Raw genomic sequence first — 21,213 nt, forward strand, 5'->3', positions numbered from 1 at the left:
TGCAGAGCGAACTAACACCCCAGAATGAAGATCACATTAACCCTTTTACACAACATGTGTCTATTTTATTCTATTATTTTTTTTTATTCCCAGTTTTATGACTTGTTGATCAACTTGGATGTTTAGTATCTTCATTATATTGGATTTTATAATCTAGATCATTTGTAGGTTTCATTTGTTGGTATATAGAACAACTGAAGAAACCGCAGGGTGTGCATTGTGAATGACTAGAATACTACAAAAACATCCTGACACGGTCCGGCCCAGGTTCTGATATCAGCACAGCTCCGGATAAGGAGCGATTGGTCCCTCATTTTTATACTACTGCAACCACTGAGGAACAAAACGTACAGTTTGGAAATGCGTCTGGTGTAACTGCGGTATTAATCCATCGAGTGCAACTGCGGCACCAACCTATTGAGAGGAATAAACGTATCCTTCATACCATTCCGGACACTGAAACAGAAGAAGTCGGCGTTCCCATATCCCTACTACACACACGCAAGTAAGTGTGGCGGCACACGAGAGAACTATAGGATCCAGCACGCATCGAGATCATAGGTGAGCGGAGGTCATCAATATCAGATCGGGGGAGGGGGGGTCTGACACCCAGCACCCCCAGTCGATCAGCTGTATGAAGAGAAGGTACACGCTGCGCGCCTGCCGTCTCCTGTCTCTCTTCCTGCTTGCCGTAGACATGACAGTGGTGAACAGGACCAGAAACGGCGCGCGCCTTCTCCTCATGCATCTGACCTGTGGGCGTGCCGGGTGTCAAATCCCCGCCAATCCGATACTGATGACCTATCCTCAAGATAGGTTATCAATATTAAAAGCCCGGAGAACCCCTTTGAAAAGCAGTTTGGGAAATTTGACAAAAAATTATAAGGATTGTTTCTAAACTTCTAAGCCTGTTCTAAAAAAATAAAACGACATTTACAGAAGGAGGAACATAAAGCAGACATATGGGGGATGTAAAGTAATAACTGGTTTACGAGGTATCACTATCTGCCGGAAAAGCAGAGAAATTAACATTTTGAAAACTGTGAATTTTTCCAAATTTTTTCTAAAGGGGTTAACCTCCCTGGCAGTCTAATTCCTGTAGTATTTTCATACCCGAAGTGATACATTCTTCCGGAGCTGCGGCCGGTAGTTGGCGCCGCGCTCCAGAAATGGGCATGCGGACAGCACACTGTGTGCTGTCCGCATCCATTCCTGCCCCGTTCTAATTAACCCATGGTAATGCTGAGTATGGTTCAGGGTTACCACTTCTTGCAGTGTAAGTTAACCCTAAGCCACACTCGGGATTACCGCTACTGAGGCTAATGCAGAGAAATCTAACCGCAATTTGTCCGTCATTTCACCATCACACATAATAAAGATGGCGGTTTGATACCTACATGGTGTAGAGATGGGTCTGCACGGCTGATCGGTGGAGAAGACTTCTGGAGGGTCAGGATGCGGACTCGGACACCGGAGGGATTGAATGAAGAAATCCAAGGAATTCCAGAATCTCTTCATTTCCCCGGGTCATTCTGCCCTTCTCCAATGTAGAGCATTAATACCCACCATAACAGTGACTTCTACAGAGACCCCCATCAGCCCGGCCCAAATTCATTTAACCCTTTAAAAACACCAATTACTTACTGAAATCAGTGAGAGTGTCCGTCTGTCCACTTTGCTGCCAGTTCTTGTGCCAGAACCTGTTTGGGCTGAACTCCCCTGTATATGGTGCGGGCACCACCCTCTGTATGTCACCAGTGTGAGATCAGTGCCCGAATTCATTTCAGTCTTTAAATCACACTTTTCTGCCCATTTTGTGCCCATCATTTGTATTTTTATGCCGCTTTCACCTGATTTCCCCTCGGGACGCTCACTGCAACTTTTCAATAAGAAACCACCTTCAGCCTCGTGTCCTGTATTTATATATCCTTGGGGGTGTGATCCTCCTCTTGTAGTGCCACTCATTTTTATCCAGTCATGTTTTTAGTGATTTTTAGAAAAGGATGAATTTTCCAGTACTCTGCTCCAGTCCACGTCTCTGATCTCCTGGATATGTCTTCTATATAACGCCCCCTCCTCCAGTCCACATCTCTGAGATCTCCTGGATATGTCTTCTATATAACGCCCCCTGCTCCAGTCCACGTCTCTGAGATCTCCTGGATATGTCTTCTATATAACGCTCCCTCCTCCAGTCCAGGTCTCTGAGATCTCCTGGATATGTCTTCTATATAACGCCCCCTCCTCCAGTCCACGTCTCTGAGATCTCCTGGACATGTATTCTATATAATGCCCTCTGCTCCAGTCCACGTCTCTGAGATCTCCTGGATATGTCTTCTATATAACGCCCCCTGCTCCAGTCCACGACTCAGAGATCTCCTGGATATGTCTTCTATATAACGCCCCCTGCTCCAGTCCACGTCTCTGAGATCTCCTGGATATGTCTTCTATATAACACCCCCTCCTCCAGTCCACGTCTCTGAGATCTCCTGGATATGTCTTCTATATAACGCCCCCTGCTCCAGTCCACGACTCAGAGATCTCCTGGATATGTCTTCTATATAACGCCCCCTGCTCCAGTCCATGTCTCTGAGATCTCCTGTATATGTCTTCTATATAACGCCCCCTGCTCCAGTCCACATCTTTGAGATCTCCTGGATATGTCTTCTATATAACGCCCCCTGCTCCAGTCCACGTCTCTGAGATCTCCTGGATATGTCTTCTATATAACCTGTTCTAGTCCACGTCTCTGAGAACTCCTGGATATATCTTCCATATAACGCCCCCTCCTCCAGTCCACGTCTCTGAGATCTCCTGGATATGTCTTCTATATAACTCCCCCTGCTCCAGTCCACAGCTTTGAGATCTCCTGGATATGTCTTCTATATAACGCCCCCTGCTCCAGTCCATGTCTCTGAGATCTCCTGGATATGTCTTCTATATAACGCCCCCTGCTCCAGTCCATGTCTCTGAGATCTCCTGGATATGTCTTCTATATAACGCCCCCTGCTCCTGGCTTTTGTTGCACCTGAGGAAGGCCGCCCTTGAAATGCATTGTATACTAGAACCAACCTCTTGTGATTTGTATTTTATGTTATTATCTTTAAGTTGGTGTCCTGCCCCAGAAGCCGCGTCTTTACTTCCTGCTTCATGTTCTCTGGAATTTGTAGATTAGGCTGAGTTCACACTTCAGTTATTTGATCAGTTATTGTGAGCCAAAACCTGGTGTGGGTGAAAAACACAGAACAAGTGCAGATCTTCCCATTACACCTCATCTCTGAGTAGGTTTCACTACTGGTCTGGGCTCAATAACTGAAGGAAATAACTGACCAAATAACTGAAGTGTGAACTTGAAAAATAACTGAAATAAAGTAGCCTAAATGGGAGGAAATGCTCAAAAACTCCAAACACTGTGGCGTGTTTATAACCAGGGGAGCAATTCCTCCGTATATCATCCGTTGCTAACGGCAATCCCCAGCACAAATGCATACAATGGAGGATGTCGGCAGCGGACCACATGCGGAACAATTGCTCCCCGGGTTATAAACACGCCACAGTGTTTAGTGTTTTTGAGCATTTCCTCCTATTTAGGCTACTTTATTTCAGTTATTAAATGTTCTTGCATGGCAAGACCACGTACTGTTATCTCACATATATATTCTTATTATTATAGCCAAATTTACCACCCTAACTCCTCCCACAGTTTTTACACTACATATACAGTAATATACCAAAACGTGCGGATTGTTCCCGATTGATCTGCTATTACTGCTTTACTTTGTGGAATGTTTCGCCGAATGGTTCACGAAATATCAGCGTTTTTGTGGCGAAATTGGTCCCATAGGAATAAATGGGCGAATGTTCAAAACTAGAGTGGGAGCTGACAAAAGCTAGAGTCTGAGCTGAAAAATCAAGACATGATTTCTAAACTGCCACCACTGCCTCATTTTCAAGCCCACCTAAACAAGTCTTATATAAAAACGTTCAGCCATTCCTGCTGCCACTAAAAATGTCCACGGCTAAGCCAAACATTTGAATGTTTGTGGCATCTGAGCGCTGTTCGGATATATTGAGCGCTCAGATCCAAGCCATCTGGGGATAAGTTGAATGTGGGGTTCTGTTCAGTTTGATAGGAGTTATGTATTTTTGTGTGGTTTTGCTGTTGTTGTGAATAGAGGTATTTTCTGTACCTAGCTGGCTTACCACACCCAGTTAAGCCAATTATCTCACACAGTCTAACTCTGTAAAAACTGGTTTTGGGCAGAAAAGCCATGCTTCCTTTGGTCACAAAGGACTTTTACTAACTTTTGAACCCCTGGTCTAATTCGTGCCATTTGGATATGTTAAATGTCTATGTTTTATGCAATAGCTGCACAGTTAAATATTCTTATGTCTTTTGCTACCATGTGGCTAATGAAGTTTTGCCTCTGCCCTTGGAGATAAATTGGATTACTTCCCAATTGTCTCCAGGACAGAAGACATTGTGTAAAACTGTGTATTCTCCTGCCTGTGATAATTACATTAACCCATTGTGTAAGGTAATTGTATCACAGACAGAGGGGAGGATTTTGTGTGGGAGTGTCTGAGTGTATTGTACGTGTTTATTGGTTATTTTTACAAAACCCTGTGGGTGGTACTAGTGTGTAAGGATGTGTATATAAGAACAATAAACACACAGCTCTGGCTGCCCATGCTTGACCCTCAACACGGAGACTCGTCTCGTTCTTGGGGGGATTCACTGTATGCTAGGAGTGTAAGCCGCTTGGGTACGTTTCCTATTCGTCTGCTAGCAGCTATTCGTGAGGTTCCGTTCGGGAGTTTGGAGCATTCCCTTGTATGCCGTTCGGGAGATTGGTGTCTTTAGTAGATGCCTTTGCATCTGGAAAGGGAATATCTCAAACGGCGTTTACCCCCTTTTATGCCCGGGGTGTCGTTACAAAGGGCAATTTCTAAACTGCGACTGTGCCTTCATTTTTAATATTTCAGAGACAAAATGCATCAAAATGTAGGTCTGGGTCTTGTGATTCTTACAATATAAAGCTCTTCGCTGTAGGATTTATAATTTTTAAACTATAACTGTTTGAAGATTGCAACCGCCAGTGAAGTGAGCAAGTTGGAGCAGTTTGTTTTTAACCGCTCTTCTTTGCGGTGTGAGCTGACAAATCAGGACATGATTTCTAAACTGCCACCACTCCGTCATTTTCAAGCCCACCGACACAAATTGGCTGCTACTGTTTTTATAAATGTTTTAATGTAACTGTGAAGCACTTTGGGAAACAACATTGCAATTAAATGTGCTATATAAATAAATAAAAGTTGAAATGCATTTCTCACTCTATCAAGCTCGCAATGTGCACTTTTTAAATTTGATCAATTGGTTAGTGTAATGTTTACTATCTTTATTCACTCCAAACACTCCATAAAGTTACTCTGCCCAGTCCAACCTTTCCACAGTTACTCCGCCCACTCCAGTTGTAGACTACTGGTTGAGGCAAGAACACTTCACACAATTTCCCCAGAAATTGTAGCTTTTTTTTCTTGATATGCTTAGAATCGTTAATTTCTAACGATAATTTTTTCCCCTTAGTCCTAACAGTGGCACAGATGGGGTATTCTGCCCCTGTGGACTGGTTAGGACAGGTGGAAGTTTTAATGAAATTAACAAACACATACACACACCCTCCCTCAATAAAAAGGGGGCGTGACCCCCAGGCCCTTGTGTAGTTACAAGTAGAGAAAAAGAAGAAAATAACAACTTTAAAGTATAACTAAGGGGGGATATTTGTGTGTAAGGGAACTAAGGGAAAACAAATTATCGTTAGAAATTAACGATTCCCTTACGTCCTAACCAGTGGCACAGATGGGGATTTAGCAAGAAGAAACCACCATGGGACGGTCCTCATGCCTGGCGGAAGATAATACTGTCCGGCCAAATGAGGAATAGCTATGAATTCTAGAATCCACTCTATAGTGTGAGATAAAGGTGGAGTGAGAACGCCAAGAAGCCGACTTACAGATCACATCCAATGGAATCGAGCTTCTCTCTGCAAATTAAGTGGCCACTGCCCGAGTGGAGTGGGCCCTTACAAACTCAGGAGGCTCCGAGCCCTGAGACATATAGGACTCCCGAATTGCCTCTTTAATCCATCGACTGATGGAGGGCTTAGAGGCTTTCCTCCCCTTGTGGGTACCAGAAAAAAGGATAAGAAGGTTTTCATCTCTCCTAAATACCTTGGAGCATTCCAGGTAAATCCTAGGACATCTCGAAATGTCGAGGGTATGAAGCCCTCTTTACTCAGAGGAGGGGGGTAGAGCCAAAGTCGGCAGGGAAATCACCTGGTTAATGTTGTCAAAAGAAGGCACCTTTGGAATAAAGGTAGGCAGAAACCTAAGTAGTACCCGGTCTTGAAGGAACCTAGTATAAGGTTCAAACGCGGAAAAAGCTTGGAGTTCCCCAACTCACTTTGCATAGGTAATGGCCAACAAAAAGGTGATCTTCCAGGTAAGGAACTTGAATTCCACCTCCTCTAAAGGCTCAAAGGGGGGAGATGATAACCCCCTGAGGACGACCGATGAATCCCAAACAGGGACAGGTCTAATCACTGTAGGCTTTAATCTTTAAGCTCCCTTCAGGAACCTCTTAATAAGGGGCTCTTGAGAAATAGACCTGTTGAGACAGGCTGAAATTGCTGAAACCTGCACTTTGAGGGTAGAAGGGGACAGCCCCTTGTCCAGACCGTCTTGCAAAAACTGAAGAATTGCCAGAATGGAAGCTTCAGTGGATAACTGCTGACGCATAGAACACCATGATGAAAAAATCTTCCAAATCCTTGAGTAGGACTTAGTAGCTTCCGATCTGCAGTGCTCTAAGGTTCTCAAGACAGAACCCGAAAGCCCTTCTATCCTTGGAAGGGACTGATCAACCTCCAGGCCGTCAGGTTGAACATTTTAAGATTTGAGGAGATCTGAGTGTCCCCCGACACCAGTACTCTCTCTGGGGGAAGCCTCCAAAATTTACCCCGACTCATCTGGAAGAGTTGGGTAAACCAAGCTCTCTTTGGCCAGTATGGAATGATGGCGATGACTGACGCTTGGTCCTGCCTGATTTTCATCAAGACCCTCGGTATCAAGGAAATTGGAGGGAAGATGTAGGCCAGCCTGAACCTCCATGGGATTGACAGTGCATCTATTGCCACCGGGTTGTCCTCCCTGTAAAGGGAGCAATACCTCTCCACCTTGGTGTTGAACCTCGTTGCCATGAGATCGATCTCTGGCATGCCCCACCTGAGCGTTATCTCCTTGAAGACCTCTGGATGAAGTGACCATTCTCCGGTTGAAAGACCTCGGCTCAGGCAATCCACGATCACATTGTGAACTCTGCGAATGTGAACGGCTGCTAAGTGGGTGAGGTTCCGTTCGGCCCAATCCAATATCACCCCTATCTCTCTCAGGAGACTTTGTGACCTCGTGCCTCCCTGCTTGTTGATATACAGCACAGCGGTCATGCTGTCTGACTGTACCTTCACTGCTTTTCCTCAAATGAAGGAAGCAAAATGGAAAAGTTCTAGTCTGATCGCTCTGATCTCCAGGAGATTCGATGGCAATGAATTCTCCTGTGGTGTCCAAGTTCCTTGGACTGTCTTGTCCAGAAAATGAGCTCCCCAGCCTACTAGGGATGCATCTGAAGTAAGTATGATCCAAGAGGGCTGGATCAAGGGTTTTCCGTCCTCGAGGTGAGACCACCATCTTAGAGAGGACCGGGCATGGTAAGACAGGGAGTGCACGGAATGGAGTCCCACCGGACTGTGATTCCACTTGGCTAGTACCTCCGACTGAAGCGGACACAGATGCCATAATGCCCAAGGTACCGCCTATGCAGTTGATGATATTAGTCCCAACATCTTCATCAATGTTCGAATTGTTACCTCTCGTGGTACTGAGAGAGAACGGGCTGTTAGTTGAACGGATCGTCTTCTCTCGGGAGTGAGATGAATAGTCATATTTACTGAATCCACCACAAACCCTAGGAACCTTACCGAGGTGGCTGGCAGAAGTTGGGACTTGTCCCAGTTGATTATCCATCCTAGCTGATAAAGGAAGGCGACAGCCTGTTGAATGTGTTGGGACAGGATCGCTTGGGAAGGGGCTCTGAGGAGCCAATTGTCCAGGTAGGGAACTATGCTCAGACCCTGAAGCCTTAGAGCGGCCACAATTGACACCACCACCTTGGTAAAAGTGTGTGGGGCTAAAGAAATCCCAAACGGGAGGGCCACAAACTGGAAATGTTTTAAGACCCCCCCCGATCTGTACCGCGATCCTTAAGAATCTTCTGGACCCAGGGTGGATGGGAATATGGAGATAGCATCCTTGAGGTCCAAAGTTGCCAAGAAATCTCCCGGCACGAGAAGATTGGTCACTGACTGGATAGTTTCCATACGGAATTTCTTTCGTTTGATAAAACAATTGAAGTACCTCAGATCTATAATCATCCTCCATCCTCCGGTATTCTTGGGTACCAGAAATACTGGGAAATAGATACCTGCTCCCATCTCTTGGAGGTGGGGGGGGGGCTCCTCTAGAGCCACCTTCTGAAGATATTCTAGAACATAGCTCTCTAGAACTCTTTGCTTGCTGCAGGGAAGTAACCTTGTCTGGACGAACTTGTCCGCGGGCGGACTGCTCAAGTCCACAAGGTAACCTTGTGAAATGATGCGAAGGACCCATTGGTCCTGATATGATCCTGCCAAAACCCTAGAAAATGTTGTAGGAGCCCGTTTACGGGAATGTGGGGAGCAGGGAGCATTGGACATCCAGTCAGACCGGCTAAATACCAAGAGCCTCGAGGAGGCCCGCAATCAGAGCGTCAAGGATTTCTTGGGGGGATTTTCCTCCTCTACTGGAACCCCAATCTCTCTGGGTTCTAGGTTGAGGTTCCGGCCTGGAACCATACCTCTTGCCCCGACCACGAAAGGACTGCTGGGGAAGGGACTTGCCCTTCTTGTCCCACAGCCCCTCCATTATCTAGTCTAGCTCTGCTCCAAAAAGCTTGCCGGGTTCATAAGCCATAGCGCACAGGTTATGCTTAGAGGTAGTATCAGCCTTCCAAGGCTTCAACCAGAGTGAACGCCTGCCCGCGGTTGAAAGCGCCATGGACTTGGACGTCAACTTCAATTGTTGTGGAGCAGCGTCACACAGGAAGTCGATGGCTAAACTGGCCGTCTTACAGGAGGCCAAGATGTCATCCCTGGAGACCCCCTGGTCCAGGTCAGACTGTATCTGGGCGAACCTTGATCTAAGAAAATTTGCCACTTCTGATGACGCAATAGCGACTGAGGCGGAGGCAGACGCCGAAGAATAAACCCGCCTAAGGGCGCAATCCGCCTTCCGATCAATCGGATCTTGGAGGCTTGATCCGTCGTCCGATGGGATTAAAGTCCTCCTTGACAGTTTGGAAATAGCCATGTCCACCTTTGGGACAGGCCCCCAGGATGATACCTGATCCTCCTTTAAAGGAAAAACCGCCTTGAATCTCTTGGTCAATACGGGACCCTTCTCCTTTTTTTCCATTCAGTCTTCATTACTGAAAGAAGGGAACTATCCGCTTTAAAGGCCCTGGGCCCCTTAGAGGCAGAAGATGAGGCTTCCCCCGGATCAATGTCCTGGTCCCCCGACCGGATGGATCTTAGCAGCCACTGGGCTTTATCAGGAGGGAAAAGAATAAGCAAAACCATCCTCGTCCTCAGAGGAGGAAGAGACCGATCCTCTCTTACATCCTGAGCCCCCGATACTTCCATCGCCCGATGGGGAGAGGAAGGACATCGGCGTTTGGAGACAAAGGCATGCTATGATTCCTCTATGGAAGCGTTCATCTGACTAATGTTGGTTTCCATGTAGCCCTTCACCCAGTCAACGACGTCATGGACCGTCGGTTCCTGCTGGGGGAGTGCTTTGGCCCTACAGGGTGGGCATCTGGAAAAAGCGTAGTTGTCTTCCAGCACAACCTGGCAATCATAGTAGTGCAGGTGACGCCTCTTGCCAGAATTCTTCCTGCTGGGCTCACGGTTACCGTCCCCGGTAGAAGACATGGCTTCAATATAAGAGAAGGGAATAAACCGTAAAATTCAGAGGAAAAAAAATAAAAACAATTAACGGCAAGCTTCAGGATCTTTACCCAGAAGATCCTAAGGTCTGAATAGCAAATCGCAACACACAAGAACTTGCAAGAAAGCAGAACTTGCAAGCAATCACACAAAAGTCTCAAGGTTAAACAGATAAATCTGCACTCCAGGAGACTGAGCTTGGTGCAACACCAGCTCTAAATAGCCCTGTTTAGCGCCAACAACCCAAGCTCCGCTCTGGAAGGGGCGGGATTAACCTTATAATAAAACCTAATAAATTTGCCCTATACAGGAACCTATAGGAGAAAATTGTAAGGCAACTTGTCCCTAAAGCTAAAAAATGCCCCGCATAAATCAACTGTAGAAACAGTTAAGCACGGCCAGCTAACGGCAGGGCGGACGAGGGAAGTGACATCACATGACATCGCTTCCCCAAGATGGCGGTGCCCAGCAGAACATGCAGGACGCCGCTACAGCCGCATGGGGAAGAGCCCGACGGCGGAGCACAGCAAAATGGTGAGTGCCCGACCTCCGGCCCCAACACAGACAGGGTTCGAATCAAACGATCCGACCCGGCCACGATACATCAACCTCCTCCGCCGAAACGGAGGAGGGGACCACCCGTCCTAGCTGTCCAAAGGACACAAGGGCCTGGGGGTCACGCCCCCTCTTTATTGGGGGAAGGAGGGTGTGTGTATGTGTTTGTTAATTTCATTAAAACTTCCACCTGTCCTAACCAGTCCACAGGGGCAGAATACCCCATCTGTGCCACTGGTTAGGACATAAGGGAATGTGCCATTGCGTACTGCTGTTAGCATTCTGTTGCACCTGGCAGCCTGTGTCACATGGCCGGTTACAGGTGGGGCTTACAGCCTTATCATCTCTCCCGCCACCTGAGTGATCTCACTATGGAGGTATGTGGGAGCTTGGCTGTAAGTTGTATCTTAGCACCTATCAGACCGCGTTCACACTCCGTAGGTAGAAGTCTAGTGGTAGGAACCCATGCCACGCTGAGATACCTTACTGGTGGTGCAAAAGGGCTCCGATGTGTTCCTGACTGGAATACATTGGCTAAAGTCTCAGTTCTTAACATCAGCTTGAGGGAGTAGCCAGTGTTGTCAGTTGTATATCATTGTGGTGCACCTTTCACAGTGATTTATGAAGTGTGAACTTGGCCTTAAGGGCGGATGGAGCTGTGTATCTTTGTGGCTGTGGAGCCTTATATGTGTGGATGTGATGAGTGTTCCACTTACCTGGGGGCAGGCGTGTCCTCCTCTGACAACCCTTCACTATGGAGCCTCCTGGGCTGTAATTTCTACCACCATGCAGGAGTCGGGCTCCAGGCTGTGCTGCAGGAGAAGGTACAGGACCTGTGATGATGTCATGACCATGTGATCAGGTGTGGGAGGAGTCAGGTTATGCTGCAGGAGAAGGTACAGGACCTGTGATGATGTCATGACCATGTGACCGTGTGTGGGAGGAGTCAGACTGTACTGCAGGAGAAGGTACAGGACCTGTGATGATGTCATGACCATGTGATCAGGTGTGGGCGGAGTCAGGCTGTGCTGCAGGAGAAGGTACAGGACATGTGATGATGTCATGACCATGTGATCAGGTGTGGACGGAGTCAGGCTGTGCTGCAGGAGAAGGTACAGGACCTGTGATGATGTCATGACCATGTGATCAGGTGTGGGAGGAGTCAGGCTGTGCTGCAGGAGAAGGTACAGGACCTGTGATGATGTCATGACCATGTGCTCTTGTGTGGGAGGAGTCATGGAGATCACATGACCAGGTTTAGCTGCTCTGTGTGTGAGACTCTGCTGTGCTGTGTGGAATACCAGTCTGTATGTAGCAGAGCTGTAAGCCTGTAATGTTTGTATAGATGAGCTGTATCCGTGTAATGTCTGTGTAGTTGAGCTGTATGTGCATACAACCAAGCTGTTTATGTGTAATATGCCTCTAAAGACTTCTATCAGTGTGTGCAGCAGAGCTGTGTATGTGTAATGTTCAGTTACTACAGCGGAGTCTTTGTCATGTCCATGTAGCAGAGCTGTGTATGTGTGATGTTCAGTTACTACAGCTGAGTCTTTGTCATGTCCATGTAGCAGAGCTGTGTATGTGTAATGTTCAGTTACTACAGCTGAGTCTTTGTCATGTCCATGCAGCAGAGCTGGCGATGTAATCTGCTGGTATCGGGGCTCTGTGTGTGCTCAGGAGATGTTTAGGGGTAACTCTGTCCCTTTTCTTCATATCAGTTATTAGAAATGATGTCAGCGATATCTTATGTCGGGGCAGATGTAGGATTTCCGCTGTGGGGGAAAAGGAGGAATAACCTTCTCTTCTGTTATTCCTAGTGTTAGCACATAAATGGCCGCGCTGTGTCTTATCGCTGGGGATTTTCTTTGTAGTTGATCTGAGCTTGTCTGCTGCTCCATTCCAATGGGGGAACATGGGCCCCGTTCTCAGGACTGGCAGGGGCCCCCAGCGGACGGACCCCCACAATCAGTGGATGGGCGATAAGTTCCCTTTTTTCAGTCTTGTATCATTGGCTGAATTTCAAAGATGAGATTTTAGTCTTTGGAGATTAGAAAAAACGCATCCGGCGACGCTGGAGAACGGCGGAAATGTCGGACAGATTGTGATCGGAGGCAGGACAGGCTCGGAGAGGTAAAGCGGTGATTAGTGTGACGGGGGATGGGGGGAAGGCGGGAAGGTTGTCCTCAGTGACAGCGGTAAAGCAGGTTATGTGGGAAGAGCAGCGAGTAGTAACGTAGAGAGGCTGAGAGGACGGCGGCTCCGAGCTTCATCTAACGCTGCCGATGGTTTAGAGATAAGAGGCATAGTCCTCAGCTGAGATGAGGGGTGTCAGACGGGGGACGGGCGGGGGGGGGCAGAGGGAGGTAAAGGTATGAAATAATTATTTGGGGTTGTGGGACAGAGACAATGTAATAGAAGTGAAGAAGTCCTGCTGTGAGGAGGTGGGAGCAGACATGGAGCTGCTTCTCTGTAGGCCATGAAGTCTTCCTTGGGTGGGATTTCTTCCGGCTTCGTTCTGGACTCTGGAAGCCTCAGCTTTTCTGTTTGGTTTGTGTCGGGGCTGGGGATGGATTTGTTGGGTTCTGCTCCGTGTGAGACGCAGGGGTGAGAGCTTGTGGTGTTCTAGAAGACAGCGGCTGCATCATGAAGAGAAGATATGACCTGCGCTGATGATCTGGCCACCTACTTCAGAGACAAGATCGGTTACATCCGGCAGGAAATCATTTCCCAGCCCCCAACCAGTTTCGATCCTCCTCCCTCCCACACTTCCATGTGCTCGACCTCCTCTGTTGATGCTATAACAGATGAAGAAGTCTTTAGGCTTCTCTCTGGTTCTCGACCCCCCACATGTAGCAGTGATCCTATCCCCTCACACCTTCTCCAGTCCCTCTCCCCGGCTGTCATTACCCGCCTTACTACAATATATAACCTCTCTCTCTCTCGCTTCCCATCCTCTTTCAAACATTTTGTTATAACCCCACTACTAAATAAAACATCTTGACCCGACCTGTGCCGCTCACTACCAACCTGTTTCTAACCTCCCCTTCATTTCTAAACCTCTGGAACATCTCTTTTACTCTCTTCTGCCTTCAATCTGCCTTTCCCTCTCTCCACTCTACAGAAACTGCCTTTACTAAAATGTCTACTGATCTCCTGACAGCAAACAGGAATGGCGACTATTCTCTACTGATTCTTCTTGATCTCTCTGCAGCGTTTGATACAGTAGACCACAAACTCCTCACCATGCTCCATATAATTGGCCTTAAGGACACTGCTCTCTCCTGGTTCTCTTCCTTTCTCTCTGATCGCTCCTTTAAAGTATAATTTTCTGGCTCTGCTTCTTCTTATCTCCCTCTCGGTGTTGGAGTTCATCAGGGTTCAGTCCTAGGTCCTCTACTCTTCTCTCTCTCTACCACCCCGATCGGACAGACTATCCGAAAATTTAGTTTTCAGTACAATCTCTATGATGATGACTAGGGATGTGCGAATCGACTTCATCCAAAGTCAATTCGCATAAAACTTTGTTCTAATACTGTACAGAGCAGGATCTCCGTACAGTATTAGAATGTATTGGCTCCGATGAGCTGAAGTTATTGCTTCGCGAAGTCTCGCAATAACTTCATAAATTAATTTGTACCTTAAAAAAACATTTCCCGAACTCTGGTTCGGGTCCAAGTGGTACCTTGGAACCAAACCCAAGTTCGGGAAATGTTTTTGGCCAAATTGTGCCTGTAACGAAATCCGAGGTAAATAGACAGATAGATCTCATATTATCCTAGACCTACATTATCAAGAGCTGATTATATAGCAGTGGCTAATTGATCTATTAAGCAAATGCAACTGGTGCCTCTCGATGCCAGCCCATCTGAAGACTAGGTGAGAAACTCCACGTTATCAGGGGAAGCCCCATTTAGCACAGGCCTGCTAATTGAAAACCATTTGGGCCTCCTAATAAAGACCTGGGAGGGGGATACTTAAAATGCACAGCCACCCTAGACATGTTGGCTGCTAGACCAGTGGGTGGTCTACCCCATTCAGTAGATGAATTAAATAATATCAGAAGCCATAACTCCGACCTCATGGCACCCACAGCCTCAGAACTCTAATAATTGTGTTCAGCCTGACATGGGCTTCGGGCAGAGTCTATGCGCGACATACTGGACATGAGGCATTTCTTGGTATTCAGGATCTGGCCTTCTGGAAATCATAACTCAATCATATTTGGTGTCTGTATGACCGGGACCAGGCGACTCCTATTATGGGATCATACCTGTACCCGCAGTCCCTGTCATACAGCAAGGAATTGCCGTGATTCATATTGCCACCTCAGTCAGTCTTCTGGGAAGGTGGGGCAGAAACTTGAATAATATCAGAGGTCCCAGAAGGCCGGACCGAAAGGGGGGAGGTTCCCTCACAGCCCACCCCTCGGCTGAGGGGGGATAAAAATGGGTGTTTGGGAACAGGTAATTGTCAGCCATTTTGGGGATCCACATGGTTTGGAGTGACTGTCCATATCTTCAGCTGTCCCCACAGCCGGAATATAACTGCTGCATCTTAGTAAGCCAATATTCCGTATTTTATCCCGTTTATTTTATCTGTTCACTGCATTGTTATTGTATGTATATGTTGTTTTTATCTTTTATCTGACACTTTCTTTTTGTATTGCACTGCACTATTGTGTATTAAATTTAAACATTAATAAGTCCCTTCCTTGTGGTCTTATAGAACTTGCTCTTTCGGAGGGAATAACGTTACCAGTAGTATTTCAGAGGATTTTAGGTCCCATATAGATATACAAACTAAAAAGAATGGCGTGGTATCAAACAGGCAGGAAGTGCTCAAACCCACATGCGGTTGTGCATATATATACAGGGGAGCAAATCCTGCACTTGTGACCCGTTGCTAATGGCGATCCCCAGCAAAAATGGAGGATGCCCGCAGCGAACCACAAGTACCACAATAGACATCCTACACAAGATAGCAATTATGTGGATGTGATAATCAATATAATAATAGTGAAGACAGGTGCACTCTACAGTCTTACTAAACCCTCAAACTGATTTTTGAAATTGAGAGATTAGCCAACATATCCTACGGTGTAGGACATGTCTGAGCCCGAGCACCGCGCCAAGGTTTCTCAAGTGGCTCGGGACCTAACACTCACACACCTGTGCAGTATTGGCAATACCAGGGGCCAGTGGGCAAATTACAGGAGCATGAGGTCTGACTCACAGACAACTCACCAGTTACCTCCAGCATGTAACCATGCTAGCAATGGGAGGAGGGAGGAGTCTGCGAGTCCCACTCAAGACTGGCTGATATGGCCCAGTTTAGTAAGACCGCAGAGTGCACCTGTCTTTGCTATTATTTTGTTATATTGATTATCACATCCACATAATTGCTATCTTGTGTAGGATGTCTATTGTGGTACTTGTGGTTCGCTGCGGGCATCCTCCACTGTATGCATTTTTGCTGGGGATTGCCATTAGCAACGTGCCACAAGTGCAGGATTTGCTCCCCTGGATATATATACACAACTGCATGTGGGTTTGAGCACTTCCTGCCTAATACCACGCCATTCTTTTCAGTTTGTATATATAGAGATGCCTGGAGGTGTATAAACTCCAATTTAAATGTGCCTGCTTTCCATCTACAGGCTACATTTAGGTGCACCTGTGAGGTCCTGGGCCATATCAGCCAGTCTTGAGTGGGACTCGCAGACTCCTCCCTCTTCCCATTGCTAGCATGATTACATGCTGGAGGTAATGTCACGGATGATGTTGCAGATAGCTGGAACTTATGAATAAACGTCCGACTGGCTTGATCCCAAACTAAGGAGCATATAGGTGAGCCCTATAAAACCCTAAGAGCTCTCCCTGACTGCTATGCCCATGCAAGGGTCTCAATGGTAGACGATTGCATGCCCACATACCTAAGACTGTTTGACACCTGAAAACCCTATAATAGTGAGGGGACACAACCACCGGCTCCCTGCACTTAATACGGACAGAGTCAGGGTCACCTAGAATCAAGCCAGCAAGGAAACACAATACATGAAAAGACTTATCTGAGTAAACAGCAGCAGCAGCAGCCTCCAGCAGTGAACACTTCATCCAGAAAGTAGTATAAACCGCAAAGTGAGGCAGTATGGGAGGGAATATAAAGGGAGACGATTAGTCTAAATAGGTGACACCTAGGAGAAGGAAAGGAGATGATAAAGTGAAACCAAAACAAAGAACATCATGCAAGAGGTAGAGAAGGACGTCTGCCAGACCTTCTCACAGAACTGGCGGTGACAGGTAACTGGTGAGTTGTTTGTGAGTCGGACCTCACACTCCTGTAATTTGCCCACTGGCCCCTGGTATTGCCCATACAGGCTGTATTTTTCTCAACAGTTGCAGCTCCAGTCATAAAACGCATACACATTATGCTTTTTTGACATTAAAGTGATAACATTGTTTTTGGAAATAATACAGCGAAGTATCCAGTTGTATCAGCAAAATAGCTTTACACAGCACTGTATAAAGTTGTGCAACAGACCAAAAGTGCAATACAATTACACAAAACATTAACAAACAAAATAATGGAATTTTAAGGGAGCAGAGGGAATGGAGGTGGGGAAGGGGGGGAGGGATTGAGCAAACAGGTCTTCTGGAAATCTGGATGGTCTTAGGGTAAATTTCAGTTATAGACAGAATATTGTGACAGCGTATTGTGGCAAGTATGACATTGTATGAAACCATTCTCATGGGTTAGGGGCCTTAAGTAAATATAATGTAGTAAGTCAATTGTACCTCGTAAGATATTGTAGTTATATGCTAAGGGGGAATCTATTTCATAGGTATATCATACCACAGATCTGAGACCTTCATCACTAGAAAGCTCCCAGCCACTTTAGGCGACAGAGAATTTCCTGTATTTACTCCAAGGTCCCCAAATCTCCTCAAATCTACCAATGGTTCTAGCATCCCAATGGGCTATCTGTTCAAGTCAGTATAGTTGATCACACTTCTGTATCCATTGTGGTTTTGTAGGAGGATCAATAGATTTCAAATTAACCGCAATCAATAATCTAGCAACTGCAATCAGAGTATTACAGAGGAAACGAGTGTGTCTTGAGCACTGGATATCACTGAATATCCCGAAAAGGCACAGTTTCGGGGATGCTGTAATTGAAGACCCACTAAGGTCTGAGATAGTTTTACATACAAGTTCCCGAAAGGGTTTTATTTTGGGGCAGGACCACCATATATGATCATGAGTGCCCACTTCTACTCGACACCTCCAACACACTCTGGTGTACAATCTGGGAACATGCGGCTGAGACGGTATGGTGTTTAGTACCACTGCGATAGTACCTTGAAACTGTAGTTTAGCACACCTGGACACCCTGGATGGATTCAATAAAGCCCTTTTGACTTCGTTGGGGGAAAAGGTGATTTTTAGGTCTTTTTCCCAACGCTTAATACAAGGTAGGTTGTCAAAACTTGTCAGAGATAATAGAAGGTTGTATAGCTGTGATATTTTACCTTTTGGTTCCTTGACCTGTAAAGCTAGTTTTTCAAAAGGGAGAGTGTTCTGAGGAGTCGGGAATACCTACGAGTAGTTGTTTCATAAACTGAGTAAAATGCATCAGATGAAAGGTTGACAGGCTAGCTAGTAGATGGTGAACTTTTAGTGTCTCAAGTGTCGGGACATCATTGTCCGGGCATAGGTCATGGGCTGGAGAAGAGATAGTTTTGACCCTATCCGGGAGAGTTTCCTGAAAGTGTATTGTGGAAGTAAATAACACGTCTTTTATTTGCAACAACGTTTGGTAGTTCGGAGTTAGTTGTGTCATCCAATCAGAATCCCTCCAGACACGTAATGTGTAGCCTGTGATGGGGCTTTGGGAACGTACTGCTTTATTCATATGATGGCGGTCTAGAAAAAGCAGGGATCGGATTGGCAGAGGAGATATGCTGTTCTCAACTACTATGTCCAGTCTATTGCCGACTGGTCTCAGCCAGTCCAAGCATCTAGAACACATTATAGCCTTGTGGTACATATAGAGATCCGGGATTCCCAGACCACCTGATGCAGGGCGCTGGATCATTTGTTTGTATGGCAGTCTAGCTTTCTTTCCTCCTCAAAGGAATCTTGAGATAATTTTTTGCAGTTTTGTTAAATACTCTCTAGGTATTGGTATAGGTAGAGCTTGGAGGTAATAAAGGATAGTGGGCATAAGGATGGACTTAATTAACACTCTACGGCCAAACCAAGAGATAAAGGGAATATCCCATGAGCTTATCATGTCCTCAAGTCATCTGGGGAGTGGACGAAAGTTCTCTTTAAATAGCTGGGAGAATTCAGGTGTGAGTTTAATTCCTAAGAAAGTTACTGAGTGTATTGTCCACTGAAAGGATGAGAGATTTTTAATCTCGTTTAAATCTGTTTTGGGGATAGATACATTTAAAACTGTAGATTTGGAGATATTTACAGAGAAATTAAAAAGAATGTATGGAATATCTGAAGGGTTGACACAATGGCTGGGAACGCAGTCTTGGGGTCGGTGATCAGCAGCAAAACTTCATCAGCAAACGCAGCTGTTTTATGAGTTGTGTCACCGACCGACATACCTACAATATCTAAATTTAGTCTAAATGACTGCAAGAGAGTTTCAATCACCAGTACAAACAGCAGTGGAGAAAGAGGGCATGGAGTGAGGACGTGCGCTGAATGAGCTCCCCTGCCATCCTGGAAATATCCTGCTATATCTTGCTGCAAAGCACCCTGAAAGGGTGTATCAGTTGTGTGGATCCTCATAGAGTCACCCGGTGAGGTGTTCTGGGTGTTCGGCGGTGTCCCTGAGGCTCCGGTGGCTAGAGTGGAGGAAGACTGCTTCTGCTAGGAGACGGAGGGCTGCCATCTCTGAAAGAGAGAAGGCGATCTAAAGAGTGCAATTGCTAGCGCTAACACAGAGGAGACACGACATCTTACCTGCGGGAAGTGGAGGCACGGGTGCAGGAGCCTGAGTAGCTTCGGTGCTGGCAGGTCACAAACACTTCTGCTGAGCAGCTGAACATCGCTCAAGGGGGAAAACGTCTTTCTCTATCCAGCACCTCTCAGCACGTGGCGCCATATAAGTGAAGGGGGAGAAAAAAAGAACCCCTGAAGAGGTAGGAGGGTGAGGGGGGTCGGCATAAGTACCCTTGGAGGGTGGTGAAGCAAAGGGCCTGGAGCCCAGTCAGCATATTGGACACCCCGCTACATTATAGGCTGTGAAGCCGCAGCGGACATCCGCCTATGAAGGCACCCTGCATTAAGGGGAACCCGGCCACCTGAGGCTGCCTCATCACTTACAGAGCGACATTAATTGTCTACGCCACGATATGGATAAAATAAGAGACCGCACTAAAGAGGTGGAACGCCGCCTGGGAGATGTGGAGGACTCTGCAAATACCACGTCTGAAACAACCAGAAACCTGCAACAACAGGTGAAAGTCTTGCTTGCCAGAGTGGAAGATGCGGAGAACCGCAATAGAAGGAACAATGTCAGAATCCTGGGACTACCCGAAAGGGTGGAAGGTTCCACCCCAGAGGCGTACGCTGAGCAATTGATTCGCACTATACTGTGCCCGATTGAGTTGTCATCCAGTTTTGTGGTGGAGAGAGCCCATAGGATCCCTACAAGACCATTACCTTCAGGGGCTGCTCCTAGGCCTTTCATAATGAAGATATTAAAGTACAGGGATCGGGATGCTATTCTGGCGGCCGCCAGACAAAAGAAAGACATTTAAATTGAAAATGCGAAGTTATCCTTCTACCCTGATTTTACAGCAGAGGTGCAGAAGCAGCAACGACAGTTTTCAAATGCCAGGACTCGTCTACGGGAGCTGGGAATCAAGTATGCAATGATATACCCGGCCAAGCTGAGAATCCAAGAGGGAGACAGAGCCAGATTCTTCCAGACTCCAGAGGAAGCGGCTGACTGGATTGATTGACAGCGTCCGAGATGAGGAGAAGGACTATGAAATAGCAGAGGACTGCTGCAAATGTTCTACTCTACTAATGGAGCTCTGGTTATATCAATCTGGTCCTTAGGTGACACACTTCAGCTGTTGCGAGACAGATAGGATCCTACACGCAGATAGCAGGATAGTATAGTATTGCCGGGAAGTCTGGTACTGACAGGTGTTAATCTCAGTTCAGAGTTATCATTTTATTTTGAATAGTTTTGAGGGACTTAGGTCTTATACTATGTCTTAGTATTTTTTAGGCAGACCGTGTCTTCCTTAGTTTACACTAAAAGGATTAGTCGGTTAGGGATATAGAAGCTTAGACGAGTTGGGGATGTCTGGGCGGGGTGGGGGCGGAATGGGATGTTCTACGTTAGATACAACTTGGAATGTGTGTGTGTGTGTGAATGGGGCAGTGACACTGAAGGATCTGGAGGAGAAGGGGATATATCTCTTAAGCAACAATGGCTATATGTAAGTTAATTTCCTGGAATGTCCGGGGACTGAATGACAAAGTTAAAAGAGCGCTAGTGTTTAATTACATTAAGAAGTATAACCCAGAT

The 21,213-nt window shown here is 46.5% G+C and overlaps 1 protein-coding gene across 1 annotated transcript in view; it reads right to left on the reverse strand.

Annotated features, from left to right (window-relative positions):
- LOC121003515 overlaps positions 1 to 11,510 on the reverse strand; it is a gene marked incomplete at its 5' end in the record, with an annotated part of 1,598,977 nt that extends 1,587,467 nt beyond the window's left edge. Inside the window, 1 exon segment of the mRNA XM_040435417.1 lies at positions 11,369 to 11,510. Coding sequence (XP_040291351.1) covers positions 11,369 to 11,510 — 142 coding nt within the window.
- Between the last annotated feature and the right edge of the window lie 9,703 nt (positions 11,511 to 21,213).

Source organism: Bufo bufo, chromosome 6 (assembly GCF_905171765.1).
Source record: "Bufo bufo chromosome 6, aBufBuf1.1, whole genome shotgun sequence".
In the NCBI taxonomy this organism is placed as follows: Eukaryota; Metazoa; Chordata; class Amphibia; order Anura; family Bufonidae; genus Bufo; species Bufo bufo.